This window comes from Lissotriton helveticus, chromosome 6 (genome assembly GCF_964261635.1).
Source record: "Lissotriton helveticus chromosome 6, aLisHel1.1, whole genome shotgun sequence".
NCBI classification, from domain to species: Eukaryota; Metazoa; Chordata; class Amphibia; order Caudata; family Salamandridae; genus Lissotriton; species Lissotriton helveticus.
Window position 1 is genome coordinate 450,353,287 of NC_136067.1, and position 17,886 is coordinate 450,371,172.

The 17,886-nt window shown below is 43.4% G+C and overlaps 1 protein-coding gene across 6 annotated transcripts in view; it reads left to right on the forward strand.

The window, feature by feature from the left end:
- The window catches only part of FBXO25 (F-box protein 25), an 823,789-nt gene that overhangs the window by 460,071 nt on the left and 345,832 nt on the right, over positions 1-17,886 (forward strand). For all 6 annotated transcript variants that reach the window (XM_078647893.1, XM_078647895.1, XM_078647897.1 and 3 more), the window contains exon 6: positions 17,425-17,518. In XM_078647893.1, coding sequence (XP_078504019.1) covers positions 17,425-17,518 — 94 coding nt within the window. The remainder of the gene's footprint in view (positions 1-17,424; positions 17,519-17,886) is intronic.

Below are 17,886 nucleotides of genomic sequence, written 5' to 3' on the forward strand. Positions count from 1 at the left end.
TCGTTCTTCACGTAAAGTTGGTGTCCAGGATGAATCCAAGTGATTTGGCTGTGGGTGAAAGTTTGGGGTCTGAAACAGTCAAGGTTCTGAGCAAGATTTGAACTATTTCTTGCTTGTTGTTTTTGGCAAATAACAGGAATCTGGTAAGTGGGGTTGAGCTTCAGGTACATGCTAAAAAAACAAGGTCTAAATACGGTGCAGGCTGTGTTTGAAGAGTTGGATGCCAGGAGTGAAGGAACTTTCAAGTTGTTCTGTATTGTCGGCACAGAATATTGATGAATTCTGATAACGTTTTTGGTAAGTAGAGCCCCAAGGGGCTCCATGAAGATGTTGAATATTTCAACCACAAACTGCTCATACACTCAAGGAAGTTAAATAACGTAAACCACCCAGTGACCTTAAAGAGATTCAGAAATAGCTCAACTTCTAAACAATATGTCTAGGAGCTTGAAATGAAAGGTGCAAGATGTCACAGGAAAAGTTAGACATTAATAAGACCCCAATAATTCCTAAGAAAACAATCTCTCTTCTCTCCCCTCCAAATGCCTCTCACTAAGACTTGACAGGAAGGTTTTCCCCAGCAGGACATTCGCCTGGAACAGAACCCTTCTGAACCACAACAATTCTTCATGTGAAACACTGTTGGTGAGGGTTTTTTTAAAATACATATATAGAAAATGCAAAATAGTCACCAAGAATTTGCCATGCAGTTGAATCAACGTAGATTGCGGTGGTACATGCCTACATTCCTCTGCAGGAATGTTGGATTGAGTCGGAGACCAAATGAAAATGGTTTGAAGATGAAATCTGCAAGTAGCATATAATGGCGATGCCACATTTAAAGTACAGTGGTCTTATTGTGACAAAACTCAACTAATCACAAATAATCAACCAGTGTTCTGTTCTAAGACATAACATCACACATTCTAATTCATTATTGACATCCCTGCACCAAAAAGCCAGACATTATTCATTGTTGTTCCCAGAATGGGTAATACCCACTTGGGCCTATGGTTACCTAGGGCCAGATGTAGGTAGCCTAATACCGGTTGGTAACGGCCGAAATTTCCGAATTTCGGTCGTTACCGACCAGTATTAGGCTTTTCAGATGTAGGGGCCTAATTTAAGGATTCGGTAATTTACCGAATCAGTAATTTAAGGAATCGGTAAATTACCGAATTCTTAAATACCGGTTCGGTAAATTACCGAATCCTTAATGTAGGGAGCACTCAAATGAGTGCTTTTCCCATTTTAGGATTCGTTATTTACCACCAACTACAAGTTGGTGGTAAATATCGAAAACCCCTAATGAAGCAATTTTTTGCAAATTATTACAGTGCCATGTGGCATACATACATGCCGTTTGGGCATGTATGTGTGCCACATGTGCACCCATACACTACTCAGGGGTGCAACAGGGTGTCAAAGTGACACCCTGCCACCTTCAATGTGTTCCCCCTTTTACCGAAATAGGATTTACCGAATCTTACCGATTCGGTAATACTTACCGAATGAATACTTACATCCCATTTACCGATTCTAAAATACCGAATCAGTAAAATTCGGTATTTTAGAATCGGTAAATCAAGATTACTTACATCTAGCCCTTAGTCTTTTACAGGTTTTCCCTGATTCCACGGACATGTACCTCCAACTCTGAACATTGGAGTCAGTGCAGGCAAGTGGGTGGATAACAAGAGGAAGTGAGGGTATGTAGGAGAAAGGGAAGCTGTGACCAGGCTGAGTAATGAGGACTCTTGGGCATGAGGTGTCACATGACATACTGAACTGTGGCAGTATACTCAAAATACTTGAGGCGTACTCGGCAACAAAACACTTTAAGTCTATGGCATATTGAATGATTCAAATCATCCCCAAAAGCCCTCAGCCAACTCGACCAACTGTCCTATGCACATGGGCTAAAAACTGTAGCCCCAAAATGGACCTTTGGTTCTTGGGTTAAGAGTATATACATCAGTGTTATTCTCTAAATAGAATGCAAGTTGAGAGGTATTGTCAATTAAAAAGAGCCTGGAAGGTAAGGTGTGTGAAACGATGCGGAGCCTTAATATCGTTTAAAGATATTTATTGGACGGACACAGAGCTGTCCATTTGCATCATGACTTCAAGTCTCCAATTACAGACGACCCTATAACCCTACTACATTCTACGTGATCATGGCTACACAGCCACAGTTCTGTCTCACATCACTACATCTTCCCCCTTCTTGACAACAAATGGCTAACAAGTAACAAATAACAAAATAGAAAAAGAGAAAAAAATCATTAACATTGTTCAATCAGTCTTTGAGGTTTTTTTCTTTTACCCTTTCTGTTCTTCTAAGAGGAATACAATCATTGACACCATCCCCCTCTCTATACACTTCATTTCAGGGGCTTATACATTTTTTGAAATGTGCCCTATTTCTTATTATCACTTTATTCTCATTCTTAGCAGTAACAGCTGAACCCTTCACCATAGTCACTTCCAAGGGAGACGGGTGAAATCCGCTCATAGACTTTCGTGTCTGATTTTGCCTAACCATCACTAGATCCCCTATTTCATAGTTTCCTCTGCGAACATACTTCCTTTGTTCCGCATTCTGCTTCATCTTTTTTTTTCATTATCTCATCTGTCTTTGCAATTTGTGTATGTTCTTTAGGAGGTTTCAAAGGCATTTGTGGCAAGCGTGTTTGTCTAGACTGGTCAAACATCAGCTCTGAAGGAGTTTTTCCAGTCGAACCATGCGGCATATTCCTGTGTTCAAGCAACACTTGGCACACTGCTTGATTCACAGAAATGTCTGTTAATTTTGCTCTTTGCACACTTTTTTTCAATGTGGCCATCAGTCTTTCCACTATAGCACACTCATATAATCAAGAAATTTCGTAAATTCTTTTCCATTAAAAGGTGGACCATTATCTGTTTTTTAAACTTTGGGTATACCCCAAGGTGAAAAAATGTCATCAAGAATAGGCAGTACCACAGATGCAGAAGTGGATGACACTGTTTTTATGATTAATCTAGAATATTCATCAATAAGGACAAATAAGTAACACCCAGAATCTAGAGGTTCATAAAAATCAAATTCTACATCAGACCAGAAAGCATCTGGAAACTAAGACATCTGCAATTCTTCGACAGATCTCTCTCTTGTGGTGCACCAACAGAAATGACAAGACTGCACAATGTCTTCTACTTGACTGTCAAGCCTTGGAAACCACACTTTTTCTCTTAAGAGAGTTTTTGTTGCTGATATTCCTCTATGACTTTCATGCACAAGATTAATGACACGTCTTTCAAAACTGCTCGGAATGACTATTCTGTTCCCCTTATAAGAACTCCAGAAGTGGCTATTGTCAATTCTGCTTGAACATTTTTGAATGCAAGCACATCTCTTTTTGAAATTTCGTTAAAGCAGTTACATGCTTCCATCTATTTAAGTTTATTATTCTTTTCACTTCTACTAAATTATTGTCTTTATTAGTTTTGTTAATTAAATCTTGTCCAGAGATCACTTCAGGAACTTTTGACTTAATTATGAAGTTTATGTGGTTTTCAATGTTATGCATTTCATTTTTATCCTCATCTGTTGGATGTCTGGACAAGTAATCCGCTGGATTATATTTTTTCCCTGGTTTATGGATTATTTTAAAATCATAGTCCATCAACCTCAAACCCCATCTTTCAATCCGAAGAGGTCTTTTTGCTTTCGGATTTCCAAAAATAGTCGCTAGACCCTGGTGATCTGTTACTATGACAAATGATTTTCGAACAAAAAATCATGATCATGCTCACATGCCCAGACTACCGCCAAACTTTACTTTTCCGTTTGAGAATATTTTTTTCTATACCCGTCAGGTGTCGGTTGGCTTGTGAGACCAAAAATCTTGGGGCCTCTTTTCCATGTTTATGCTGAAGAGGAATAGCATATAGTCACACTGGACTTGCCTCTACTATTAATTCTGTGTACAAATTTGAATCAAAATATTTCAAACTCGCTGCTGTTGCTATGTCACTTTTTATTTTCTTAAATGCATCATTGCATTCTTTATTCCAGAGGAGTGCTCTGTCCTTTTTCATTAGCTCTCCAGGGGGTGAACTGACGGTAGCATAATCCTTGATGTAACAGGAACAAGAGCTAGCCATTCCTAGAAAAGAGCTTAGTTCTGTTATATCTTTTGGACAAGATATTGCCACTAATGGCGACACTTTCATCGGATCGGTCTCATTCCTTTGCTTGAGACTATATGACCATAAAACGTTATTTCCGCTTTACCAATTTCACACTTTTCAGGGTTCAATGTTAACCCATCTTTCATAAGCTCTTGACAAACTTCTCTTAATGCTTGATCATGTTCTCTTTCTGTTTTTCCAAAAACAAGAATATCATCACTGTAATTCATTGAATTTTTTTATTGGTCTAATAAATGTTTTTATAATTTCTTGAAAAATCTCTGGAGCTGAGTATATTCCAAAATTGAGTCTTTTGTAACGGAAAACCCCATATGTATTGAAAAAGTTATAATGTATCTTGATTTCTCATCACTTTCCAATTGATGATCTCCTTTACAGAGATTCAATTACGAGAAAACTGCTGCCCCATTCAAAATACTAATACTGCCGAGGCGCGAATACGATCGATCTGGAGGCAAGATGGCGTCCGCAAGCTCTGACGTGTGAGCTGGCTGCTCCTGGGTGCTCACGCCCACACGCTGAAGTAATGATGAGTTAATCGGAAGGAGAAGGAAGCTGGGGGAAAAATTACTTGCTGGAGCCGGACCCTCATTTCTGCCCTGAATATCGGTCGTTTCAGCATGCTGGGCATCGCGGCTGAGGTGATTTCAGCAAGGCAAAGCCACCAACATTTGCTCTATTTGAGTGTTTGGCTGAGCCAGTGTTGGTATTGCTGCTCGGCTCTCACACGCTACGGAAGCCGGAGAGGGGAGGTTTCTGATACGTTGATGATGCCTCCCAAGACTGCGAGAGTGAGGGCTTGTCCTCCAGTGGATAGAATCGGAGCCAGAGCTGGGGGACTCAAGATCTCGAGTAGCGCAGCCAGTGGCAGTAATATTGCTGAAAATGACCCAGCTGCAATAGCAGAGTAGAAGGTGGAGAATACGGGTAAGAGCATTATCCCACTTCTGGTTTCCTCTGGCAAGGATAAAAGGAAAGGCACGCACTCCCCCAGGGCGGGCCATCTGTTGTAGCAACGGGGGGCAGGAAAACTACTGACTCTACAACAGAACATGGAGGGAGGGAGAAAGACACTGCCCTCAGTGACATTGCCAGATCTAATGCAGGATCCTTACCTCTATCTGGTGCCGCTCAAGCGATTGAAGACACTGTAGAGGGGGGGAGATTGCATGATAGTTCATGTAGTGTTCCCACCCCTGAAAGTGCTCTTAATGTCAATCCCCTGGAGACAAGTCACACCGTAAATTCTTCAATGGCTGATAATCACATGTGCAATCTGGCATGGGTGCAGAGTAGGATACTTCAAGCTTAAAATCTCCACTGAAGGAGATGGAATCTGGGGGCTATTTCTACTGTCTATCAGATCATTCAAAATCATCAAGCGATGACCTAGAGTCAATATTTAAGGCCCAGGCCATGACCGGTGCGCAGGGTGATGGCGGCAGTGATCATAGTAGTGTACATCTGGAGGACACTGGTGATACATCGGATGGTAGCCCTTGCACAGTTTGTAAAAGACTGGATGTTAGAGGTAGGCGCCAAGTTGACGGATGGTGGTAATGGTAGCAATGCTTTACAGTGGGACTATTCTTGTTCAAATGACATAGGCACTGATAATGGGCGAAGTCCTGGGACCGATAAAGAAAGTCCAGCCAACTCATCAGAGGATATTTCACTAGCCCTGATTTATCAAACTATTATAACTCACTGGGAGGAGACAAGGGTAGAGAGTTAGAGAGCGCAGAGCTCATGTAGAAAATTACAGAACTCAGTGCGACGCATAGCTAAGACCTGTGCAGAGTTTACACCCAGGTTTAATGAAGCGGAAGCTCGAATTTCATGTCTCGAAGACGAATTGGTAGCACAGAAGGCTATGACTGAGTCTACGCGATCTTTAAAAGATGATATGCAATGGAAGCCAGCTGACCTGGAAAATCGATCACATAGGAACAATTTCAGAGCTTTGCAAATTCCTCAAGGGATGGAAGGACAGGATCCTTGCAAGTTCATCATTGACTTGTTTACGGAGGCCTTCCCTGAGCTGACACAGTGGGATTGGCCGAGAGAAGTAGAGAGAGCACATCGCTTCCCGTTTGTCGTTTGTCCTCCGCCCTAGATCTGGTCAAACCTCAGATAGATCTAGAGCAATTTTGATATCTTTCATTAACTTTTGGGCTCGGGAAGATGTATATTTCTTGGCAGTTCCTGATCAAAAGAGGGCTGGGAAAGGAGTGGAGTTCTCTGTTAGACCTGACGTTTGTCATTTAGCTGTCGAAAGGTGATGGCAGTTCTGTCCGCTTATCGCACCATTTCAGCCCAAAGGGGCTCTAGCTTTCCTATTAAATCCAGCAAAATTGAACGTTGTATATAAAGAGCACACCCAATTCTTTACCTCGGAGGTACTAGCAAAACAGTTCCTACAATCTATGTAAAATATTTCTATCTGGCCCAGGCATCTGATACATCTGCTGGAATGGTTAAAGTCAAGTTATTCTGCTTGTGGATTCATAACTATGTGCCTTTTTTTCTCTTACTTTCTTTATCAGAGGGATTGCAGGATTTTTAGCTGGGACTTGGCACTTTCTTCTCTTTCCTTGTATTATTTCACCCTATGTGGAACTTCTGTTTTTATGCATGAAAGGAATTTGGTGACACATGTAACGTTTATGGAATATATTGGACTGTTTGTTGTCTTATTTGTTGTTCTGTGTCACGCATAGGGTGGGGGTTTGTTGCGGGGGTAAACATCCGGGTGGCGGGAGCTTGTCATCGTAGGGACCAACGGTCCTAAAGCCTCTTTGAAGGGTGGGGGAGGGGATGGGGTGACTTTCGGCAGGTAGGGGTTTCAGGGGGGAGGGGTGGGGTGGATACGTTGGGGTAAAACAAGAAAAATATTCCACAGTATCGTTAAGCTATTGAGTTTGATAGATGTAATTTTGTTTAGAGAGTTGAGCAAGGGATCGCTCCCTTATTTCCTTAATGGCTAGATCTGGACTTCAAATTTGTTCTCTAAATGCCTGTGGTCTAAATATTTATAACAAGAGACAAAGGGTTGCCGCAGAACTCCATGTGTTTCAGCCCAACTTGGTCTGCATACAAGAAAGACCTGTACCTTGGGGAAAGCGGAAAATGTTATCGGAAATGGGTTTTGTGTTATTGGCTGCTTTACAACATTCCTCAGTGACTTGGGGGGGGGGGGCAGTTTTAGCTAAACCTGCTGGACAAACATCAGGACGGGTCTTAGTGGATAAGTTGTGGCGCTGGGCTATTTTGGAATGCATTTTAGGGGAAGTAAAGTTCACACTGTGTGCTGTTAATGGTTCCAATTTCGATGAAGCTCTCATCCTGGAACAACTAAATCTAGAACTTGCACTTTGGCTTACTCCTTTGGTATTGTGTGGGGATTTTAGTATTAATTTGATTAATAAGGAACTTCAGCTTGGTATTCAAGACTATAGAGGAAGGAAGCCCATCGTCTTTAAGGCATTATATAACTTATTTGTGGATCTTGACTTGGTTGATGTTTGGGATTCTCTCTGTATGCCCGATCCCGGGTTCACGTTTTACTCCCACTCCCACCGGAAGCTAGTAAGTTTTAATTATTTTTTTGTATCTTCTTTATTTTTCACTGGAGCTAAGATACGAGTATTCCCAAGAATGACCTCTGACCAAGCACCAGTAGTTTTAGATATTCCCTTATTGGGCTTTTGTATAAACCCAAGAGCTTTTACCTTTGATAGGAAGCTTCTTCTTGATAACACTTTTATGGATCACATGAAGATCTGGATTTAGGATTTCCTTCAAAATAATCGGCATTTTATGTCGGTGGGGGTTTTGTGGGATACCCTTAAAGCTTGCTTCAGAGGGGAGGCATTGATCTATGGACTGTATCAACAAAAGAAAGCTACACTCGTAATACAGGAACTGTATACTTTTGCAATCCCCTTTCAATGGGTATTCTGTGATGTGACTGTTAGTACATCAGACAACAAGTTAACTGACCAGTTAGAACAAAAGAACATAGAGCTAGATGACAATATGGCCAATAGTCTGGGTAAACTGTTAGGTGTTTGACGATCCACCTTACAATCATTAGTTAGACTGGACCTTGGCCTTTCCTCAAGGGCATGCTGAATATACTCTTCCGCCGGAAGGGTTTGAATCTAAAGCACTCTGAAACGATGAGAATCGTTTTTCAAAAATTCAAGCCAGAATTTATCATTTCCAATGGTCGTGGTTTATTCATGAACTTATCCTTTCATATTGGGTCATATGAAGTAAGTGTGGTCAAATAGTGATTAAAGCGTTTTAACACATTGCAAATAGTTTAACAGGTCACTACGTTTAGATGTGTCCCCAATGCATTTCGGGCGGGTGACATTCTTCAGGGGGAATTTTCTGAAAATAAAAGAAAGCAATGTTTTCGAAAACCAAGCGTGTGCAGAATACGCGAAAATATCTAAAAAGATGAGGAAGGTGGAAATATTGAGTGGGCAGAAATATTAGAATCAAGGGTGTAAATAAAAGAATGGCCTGATCGATTATGGGTGAGGGGTGTTCATGCACCCAGGTCTAAGCGTGAATTCAGGGGTGCTGACAATCTGGTAAATGCCATGTAATAGGAATACGGCGTGGAGAGAAAAGTATAAAAAACGGTGCTGATGGTGCCGACGTGCATCCCGGTAGCTTAAAACACTGAGTAAAAAAAGGAACACCAGTGAAATGAGTATTACAAAATAATACGTGTGTGACGGTTGAACAATAACACTCTAAATTCAGGCGTACCTGTGCGCTGTGACCCCTTTCCTCAAGGGCCCATAGATTAGCGCCTAGCCTTTCTCTGATATATTATGGACATATCCAGGTCTTCTTTTGTAACATATTTCTTTTTTTTGTGTTCAAAGTTTTTTTATTTGGAGCTTCAAAGAGATACATCAGTACAAAAATAGTCATTTTCAATAAAATTAAGTACAGTAAGAAAATCATAAGATTAGGTAATATAAGGTAAGGTAAGGTAATATAAGGTATAGTAAAGCAAAACGAATCGAGACCAGTAAAGCAAACAAGGTTCCACATAAAATGTCCAGCAGGCAGATAGAGGAGAGTTGCATCCAAGGTAACACGACGGACTGTATAACATGACCTGGAGAGATATTGGCACCACCCCATTAGAGCAGAAGCATCATGAGTTATGCATTTGCGTAAACCAAACATATAGTACATAGGAAAGTTGGAATTTTCAAACTTTGATGATGAGCGTACATAACTTAGAATGACAGCCGTACAGAGGCACAGACAGTGAACTCTACAGTATGAAACGCTATGAGTGCGAAGTAATCAAGTTTCAAGGGGGTTTGTATAAGTCAAAGTGATCGTCTAGTGAGGACCAGATTTTCCTGAGCGGCGGTCGCCATGGGGTAGAGGTTAAGGATATGTTGTCAGCGCCTCGCAAGTGAGAGACCCAGTTCAACCAGTGGGGAAAAGAAGCTTTGTTAGTGCTTTTCCAGTTATTTAGTATGATTTTAACCGCAGCCGTCAGCAACAGGTCCAGTAGGGCTTTGTCATCATCATTGAGTGTGACGGCTTTGGCAAAACCTAGAACCAGCGTTGAGAATTCTCTTTGTAGGGTGATATGGAGGACTTTATGTATAAAATCAAAGATTCTGTCCCAATAGGAGGTAACACAGGGGCATCTGAAGATTAGGTGTTCCAGGTCTCCTCCCTCACCTGTACAATTCCAACACGTGTCATCGGACTTGATTTTATGGAGAAACAACCTCCTAGGTGTCCAGAAGGCCTTATGTAGAAGCCAGAACTTGGTCTGTGAGAGTGTAGGGCATATTTTGTGGCGAGTGGTGGACTCCCAAGTACTGGCCCAGACTGTGTCTGAGTTAGGTGTGGAGGAGAATGAATCCCAGTAGCGTTGGAGGGGTTCATTTAAGGAGGACGATTGTGGCCGCATTAATTTATATAGTCCAGAGACTTGGTGACCCAATTTGTTAAGGGAGGTGAGTAAGCCTGGGAGGGAGGGGGTGACAGCCCTCAAGTTAGCTTTCGCTAGTGCTACTTTAATGTGTAAGAAGTTATAAAATTCAACATTGTGTAGTCGGAACCTATCCTGAATTTCCTTAAAGGTTAGTGGAAGTGAGTTTTCGACGAGTTGGTGGGGGAATAAGATACCACTGTCTATCCAGGAGGGGTAGTTTAGAGTTTTCCCTTTGTATGTAACGGCGGCATTGTGCCATAGTGACTCCCAATATGATTGTCGGAATTGTTGCGGCAGGTGACTACTAACTTTTAGAAGAGCCAATTTAGTATTCTTGAAGATAGGGTCCGGTCCTAGGCTCGGGCGGAGTTTGATGGTAAGTAGGGCGCAGGGGTTGAGACCATTCAGAATTGACCTTTCCACAGAGAGCCACACTGGGGTATAATCAGTCTGAGAGGATATCCAGTGCGACCCCTGCTTTGCTAAAAAGGCAATCTGGTAGATTTTGTAATCCGCCAGATTGACTCCCCCTAATTTTTTATCTAATCGAAGTTTTTTTAAACTGATTCTGGCTTTTTTGCCCTGCCAAAGAAAGGCCGAGATGGTTTTATCCGCCTTGTTATGAAACTCTTTGGAGAGCATGAGTGGCAGCATCGTGATGAGGTAGTTAACCAGGGGGGATATCATCATTTTTATGGTTTCAATACGGCCCCACCAGGTGATGAAACGGGGTGACCATCCGTCCAACAGACTTTTGATTTTGTCCAGGGTTTTGTTTTCGTTATGTTTAAGGGTACTCAGTAGCTCATCTGTGAAGTCAATCCCCAAATATTTAATCACACCTGTTTGCCAGAGTAGGCCGGAGTCGCCCAGTACTTCTCTAGGAGTGTGGACATTAAGAGGTTTTACTTCGGATTTATCTCTATTTAATTTGTAGCCGGATAGGGAGGAGTATTTGTCTATTGAGGTCATTAGAGCAGCGATGCAGTTAGCAGGGTTTTCCGTAGCGATCAGGATGTCGTCTGCATACGCTGCTAACTTGACTCGCGTGTCTCCAAAGGAGATACCCGCAATGTCCCCGTTATTTTTGATATCTGTAAGGAGGGGCTCAAGGGCTAGTAGAAAGAGAGCTGGTGAAAGAGGGCAACCCTGTCTGGTTCCTTGGTATAGGCGGAAAGGGTCCGAAAGCGTGCCGTTTATAGCTATCCTGGCAGAAGGGGCGGAGTAGAGGGCCATCACCATCCTTGTAAAGGGGTCGCCAAGGTTGAAAGAATGCATGCACTGTCGTAGGAAGGACCACGAGACCTTGTCGAAGGCCTTTTCCGCATCCAAGGTTATCGCTACCATTGGTGCGGAAGAGGACTTTGCCTTTTCTAGAATATGACATAATAGTCTCGTGTTGTCATTAGACATCCGGTTTTTTAGGAAGCCAACCTGCGAGGGGCTGATTAATTTGTGGAGGACGGAGTTTAGTCTGGTCGCCAAGATTTTAGCATATATTTTGCAATCAAGATTTATCAAGGATATGGGACGATAATTTTTAGTGAGTAGCGGGTCCTTCCCTTCTTTGGGTAGTACAATAATCGTGGCCTCACTCATTGAAGGAGAAACACCGCCACTGGCTGCAGTAGAATTGTAGAGTTTAAGGAGCGGAGGGCTAATTTGGTCTGTGAAGGCCTTATAGAAGGGTGCAGTGAAGCCGTCTGGACCGGGGGCCTTATTATTCTTCAGGGTGTTGATTGCTGCTTTGATTTCTGCACTAGAGATTGGGGCGCCCAGGTGAGACCTGTCAGATTCAGAAAGTTTGGGAAGGTGGAGTGATTTGAGGTAGTCCGCGCAGGCTGATTCGTCTAATATTTTGTCATTCTTGTAAAGATCTTCGTAGAATGTTTTGAAAGTGTCAAGGATGTTAGACTGTTTAGTGTGTGTGACGTTTCTGGTATCTTTAATGGACGATATGGTGGTCAATTTCTGTTTATGTTTGAGGTAGGAGGCCAACAATTTCCCAGCTCTGTTGCCCTCACACAGTTTTAGGGCCTTGAAGCGATGAATCCATACCCCCGCCCGTTTGCTGGTGATGGTGTTGTATTCGTATTTTTTCTTGGTTAATGTATCTAATACTATAGTATCAAGCGGGTTGGATTTGTGTTGGGCTTCCAGTGCACCAATCTGGTGTTCCAGAGACCCTAGTTCTTTATTAAGCGCCTTGTTTGTCCTGGCCCTGATGGTGATGATGACCCCGCGAATTGTGGCTTTCAGAGCATCCCACAAGGTATTGGGTGTAGTGTCGGGGGTGTCGTTTATGGATAGATATTCCTCAATGGCTTTCGTGATTATTAATTTGTTCGTGGGGTCTGAAAGTGTCTCATCGTTAAAGCGCCATCTCTTGGGTGGGAGAATCGATCTGGAACCAGCCAGTTTGGTGCGGATACAGGCGTGATCAGAGACTAATTTGGGTGCTATTTCTGTCTCCTCTATAAGATGTGTGAAGGTGCTTGAGATGAAAATGAAGTTGATACGTGAATAGGAGTTGTGTGGAGCAGAGTAAAATGTATAATCCCTACCGTCTGGATTTTGGAGGCGCCATGAGTCTTTCAGATGGTATCTGTCACAGAGGCGAAGGAGGGCATCATGCGAGCGGGAGGGTTGGAAGGCACACTTGGATTGCCTATCCAGAATCGGGTCAAGGGGAAGATTAAAGTCACCTCCCACTATCAATAGGTCCTCTGTAGGGATAGGTTCTAATGAGCGGGAGACAGAGTCCCAGAATTCCGGGTCGTCTGCATTTGGGCCGTAGATATTTACTACATGAATGGGGTCGTCTTCCCTTAGGAGATTTGTAATGGAAAGTCTACCTACTTCGTCGTGGGAGTGTGAGACTAGAGTAAGGTTAGCTTTTTTCGCTAAGAGAGTGATTACCCCCCTTTTTTGTGATTTGCTGGTGAAGACAGGATGTGTGACACCCAATGGATGTTCAGAAAGCGTAGATCATCCTCGGACAGTTTGGTTTCTTGAAGTAATATAATGTCCCCCTCGAGAACTTTCCTCCTTTTTACCGGATGGTTGAGGCCCTTAACATTAAGAGAGATTATCGTGAGATCATCGGCTAGCGATTTTGTCTTAGCCATTGGGGTTGAGGAGCATCGCGGAGACAGTGCGCTGTGATCTAAGGAAGACAATGGACAGCTCCCCGAGCTGCTCAGCGCGGGCAGTGTGTGGGCCTTCGTGTGAAGTTACTATGGACTGCAACGAAATACACCGGACACATGTGGAATGGGTAAACATAAGTAAAAAACAGTACAGAACAGAAAAAACGTCTAAGGATCTTTGAACTCTTTTAGCTCCATTTTCTCCCCTCCCTGCCTCCCCCTCCCCCAACCGCCTCCCCCGTCCCTCCCCCCCTCCCCCCATATACGTACATCGGGAGTGCGACGACAGTCCCGTGCAAGGCGGAAGTCAGGGATACACAGGTGGTAGTTAGTAGCTTCCCTAGACTTTGATAATGTAGTGATAGTAATAAACACGGTATCTTTTACACATTTTTAACCAGTACAAACTGCAGTGACGCTAAAGGGAAAGACCCATTAATTATAACAGTGAACATAGGCGGTGATTAGAGAGCAAAGGCATTTCGCGGTAAGGCGAAACGATTAAACGATAGTACATAGAACTATCAGTGGCGACGAGTAAGAATGAGCAACAAAGGGCAATAAAGAGCAACAGTAGTACAACGCTATATCGGGGCACAGGCCTACTTGCATTAATACTGCGGCAACAACCTCCGCAGGGAGGCAAACTTTAAGGGAAAACATTGACCTTAGGGCGGAACATACAACAAGCCTGAATAGAACAACAATAGTACGACAGTATATTGGGGCTCGAGGCCTACTCACAGTACAGTTGTGGGTACCTGCATCCGCAGGAGAGTGTCCAGCAAAGGAAACAGTGGCACCCTATTCAGAACAAATAGGCACCTTATGCAAGAGGGCGAACATTGCGGCGAAGGACTACAATTACAGAATACGGGTATTAAAGGTAGAATTGAGGTTAGAATGACAGTGACAATTTGAAAGTGAGCCAGATTGAGAATGAGATCACGTTTTGCTCTTGTTCGAGAGGCCAGACGCTAAGTCCATTTCTTGTTCGCGACGGTCTTCCAGAAGATCAGCAAGGACTTTGGGGTCTGTGAAGTATCTCGGGTGGCCGTTGAATACAGCCCTGAATTTCGCCAGACCAGCAAAGGAGAAAGAGATGCTTTTGGATCTTAGCTTGTCTCTGAGCTCCAGGAAACCTTTGCGGATTGCCATCGTGTCTCTTGAGTAGTCTTGTGTGAAGATGATTCTATGGCCTTCCCATGAGATGGAGTGGTTTCTTCTTGCGAATTGGAGGATCATCTCAACGTGCTGAAATCTAAGCGGTTTGCAGATCAATGGTCTGGGACCATTGGAACTCTTGGTAGTGAAGGTGGGGATCCTGTGCGCCCTATCCAATTCAAGGCCGTGTGGGAAGTCCAATTTGGTGATCATGGAAATCCACGATTCAAGGAAGGCCACGCAGGAGTCCACATCCTTTTCGGAATTCTCCGGAACGCCAAAGATATTGATGTTACCTCTTCTGTTCCTATCCTCCAATTCCGCGTTATGACGTTTCAGCTCTTCCGTGGTCTTTTCTAGACATTGGATTCTGGAGACTGATTGTTTAGAGATGTCCTCCATGTCGCTTATTCGTTGTTCAGCCGCGCCCAGGCCCGTGTTAATTACATTTATATCAGCTCTGATCGCAGTGAGCTCAAGTTGCATAGAGTCGGTATTGGATTTGGTGGATTTAGAGAGTTCATGTAGGTCTGCCAGCTTCCTGAGAATCATTTCCATATTGGCTGCCATATCGGCTTTACTTTTGATGGGTGAGTCCAAAAGTGAGTCTAGTTTCGCCTTTTTAGGATTATTTCTGTCCTCTCTATTCGCCATTTCTGCCTGGTATATGATCGCGTTCGTTGGGAACCAGCTAGACCTTAAATGCTGAAGGAGGACACTGCTGGTTGACGAGGCAGGGCACCCACTCGAAAGGAGTCGGCTGCAGGATTACTATAGCGTCCGGTGTATGTTCGCGTTTGCTGGGAGCCAGCTAGACCTTAACTGCTGTAGGAGGACACTTCTGGCTGATGAGGCTGGGCACCCATGCGACAAGAGTCGGCTGCAGGATTACTTATGCGCCTGGGTTCTCTTGAGTAGATGGGACCAGGCTCCAAGGGTTGTAGGACACTGGCGACAGGCTTACGGGAGAGCAGGAAGCGCGCTGAGGAACTTGTAGGCGCAGTGTCCGATCGTTACTTATTAGATGAGGTGTGCCGCTTGCTTAGACCACGGGTGAGATTCTCTTCTTAGGTGGTAATGCAGTTATGAGGCAGTGAGGCACGTCAGGAATTACCACGTGGTGGACTTATTGCCCCAGGCACAGGCATTCGCAGTCAGGAGTGGCGGGGCAGGGTGGGGCTGCACATACCTTCACTTGGTAGGAGAATAAGGCACTGGGTGGCAATGGAGGGGCTTATAATGGACCCAGCAGTTCACCGTGAGTCGGAGCGTCTAAACTTCGTGGGGATCGCTGTTGTCGCCGCCGCCATTTTAGGGTCAGGCGCGTGGAGCCGGATGATGTCTGTCGGGCCGATCACCTACCAACCTCCGACGGCATTTGCACACGAGGGGAGGATTCTCGGTAGATGTGGTGCCTTTACTGCCGGCGGAGGTCTTCTGTTGACCTCAAGAGCACTGTCAGCGCTCGCGGGGATCAGGCAATGTAGCCGCGACCGGGCGCCGCCATTTTAGGCAAAGCCCGGAGTGGAGGTCGCACGGCTGCCCGAAGTCCAGCAAAGTCCCAAAAAAGCGGACCCAGGCAGATTTCAAGGCATCGATGGGTGCAGCAAGGGTTCCGGTGCAAGTACCTTGAATCTGGAACGAATCGCGGCACTGGGAGCAGAGGTAACAGAGAACTCGCTCTCCCTTTCTGTGGAGCACTCGGATTAGGCGGCCATTCCACCTGTCGTCCAAGCCACGCCCCCGTTGCAACATATTTCTTATGTGAACTTGTTAGGACTTACCCTTGCCAAAGCAGTGGTCTTTCAAGGAACTCTAAATACCTGGAAGCTAAATATAATATATGAATACCTACAGACTGACAAGCTGAGGTTTGTGGTTTCAAAGAGCAACTTCAAAATATAGGCATTCTGATTCTCATTCGAGGTACATTTGAAGGCAGACAGAAGACGTCAAACATGTCAGCTTACACTGAACTCCTGCATAGACTTGGTGCCTCAGAAGTATTTAGTTCACTTTGGACCCTGTAATGTAGAGCCTCTTTGTTTGATTCAGGCATCTGCACTTACCTTACTACACATTGTGGGCCAGTTATAAAGTCAGCTCTGCAGCTCAGGTCTTTGTAGGCTGCATCACTGGGTAGAAGAAACCAACTTGCATGCATCAAAGACTTCTCAGGGTCTGCCTTAATTAAGGAGAAAAGTGTTGATTCCCTCTTTCTGAAAAGCCACATCCTCTCTTGTAAATCTTCCCGGGGTATTGTCTTAGGAAGCAAATCAACTGGGTCAGTGCTAGACTAGAAACTTTGTGAAGCTGTTAGTTGTAAAACTATCTGTGTCATCCCTTTGAAGGAGCATCATGTGTACTTCATTCCTCTCTTATTGGATGTCGATGTTTTTCGAAGTATTAGACTTTTACCAAACTATTTGTATATTTATGTATATTGGAATTGTAATGCGTCCTTATCGTTAACTCCAATAGTAATGTACCTTTTTATTTTCTGTAATTCATGACTGGTTGCAACCATATTGATGCAATTAATAACTGTCTTTTTCTAAATGTGCACAATAAAAAAATTCCTTTGACATGGAAGAATTGTTTCCCTTACTTTAACGGCGTTGGACATTTTTGCTAGATCCCTTTGTTCAGTTGTGTGGTGACTCTGGACAACGTCTTGCACTGTAGATAACAGAAAAACATTTATAATGTGTTATTTTTTTTTTAACCGATAAGGTATTTCCTTAAATTCACTTCAGGTGCAAAACACCAAAGAACCCGGTCTGTGGTGCTGTGCGGAGGCCCACATTGTATTTTGTTTATCAACCAGTATATTTCCGGTAGTGCTGTACACTATTTTCAAAAAAAGAGGAGCAGAAAGTGATTTAAACTATAAGATACATATTATCATGGCCTGTATATCTGCTTTAGCTTTTGCAGTTGATTGCAAAGTCGCAGCTGTCATCACTGAGCGGAGCAGCACAAAAGAACTATTTCAATGTCTTGGAGAAAATAGTTAGAAAGGGTAAGAATATTTTCCTATTACATTTTGGTTGTTTTGAATTGGTGAATTACTATGCAAAATTAATTAATTGATAATATTGTTCTCCGTCATTGAATCTTCAGGATTAACTGCACCCAAATATAGACCTTCTGTTCTTGGGTTAGGAGTATATACATTGGTATCATTCTCCAAATATATTATTTTTGCTTCATGGTTTAAGTGTTTTTCGTCTGCGATGGGTCTTTTCTTATTGTTGAATGAGAACGTCTCCTGCTTGATGTATGGGTGTTTTCCCCTGGCCAAATTCCATGGATATGTTGTGTCACATTAATCATAATGTGTATGCAGTGCAATGTGTGTAACTCATATAGTTATCAACTGAGTGAGTC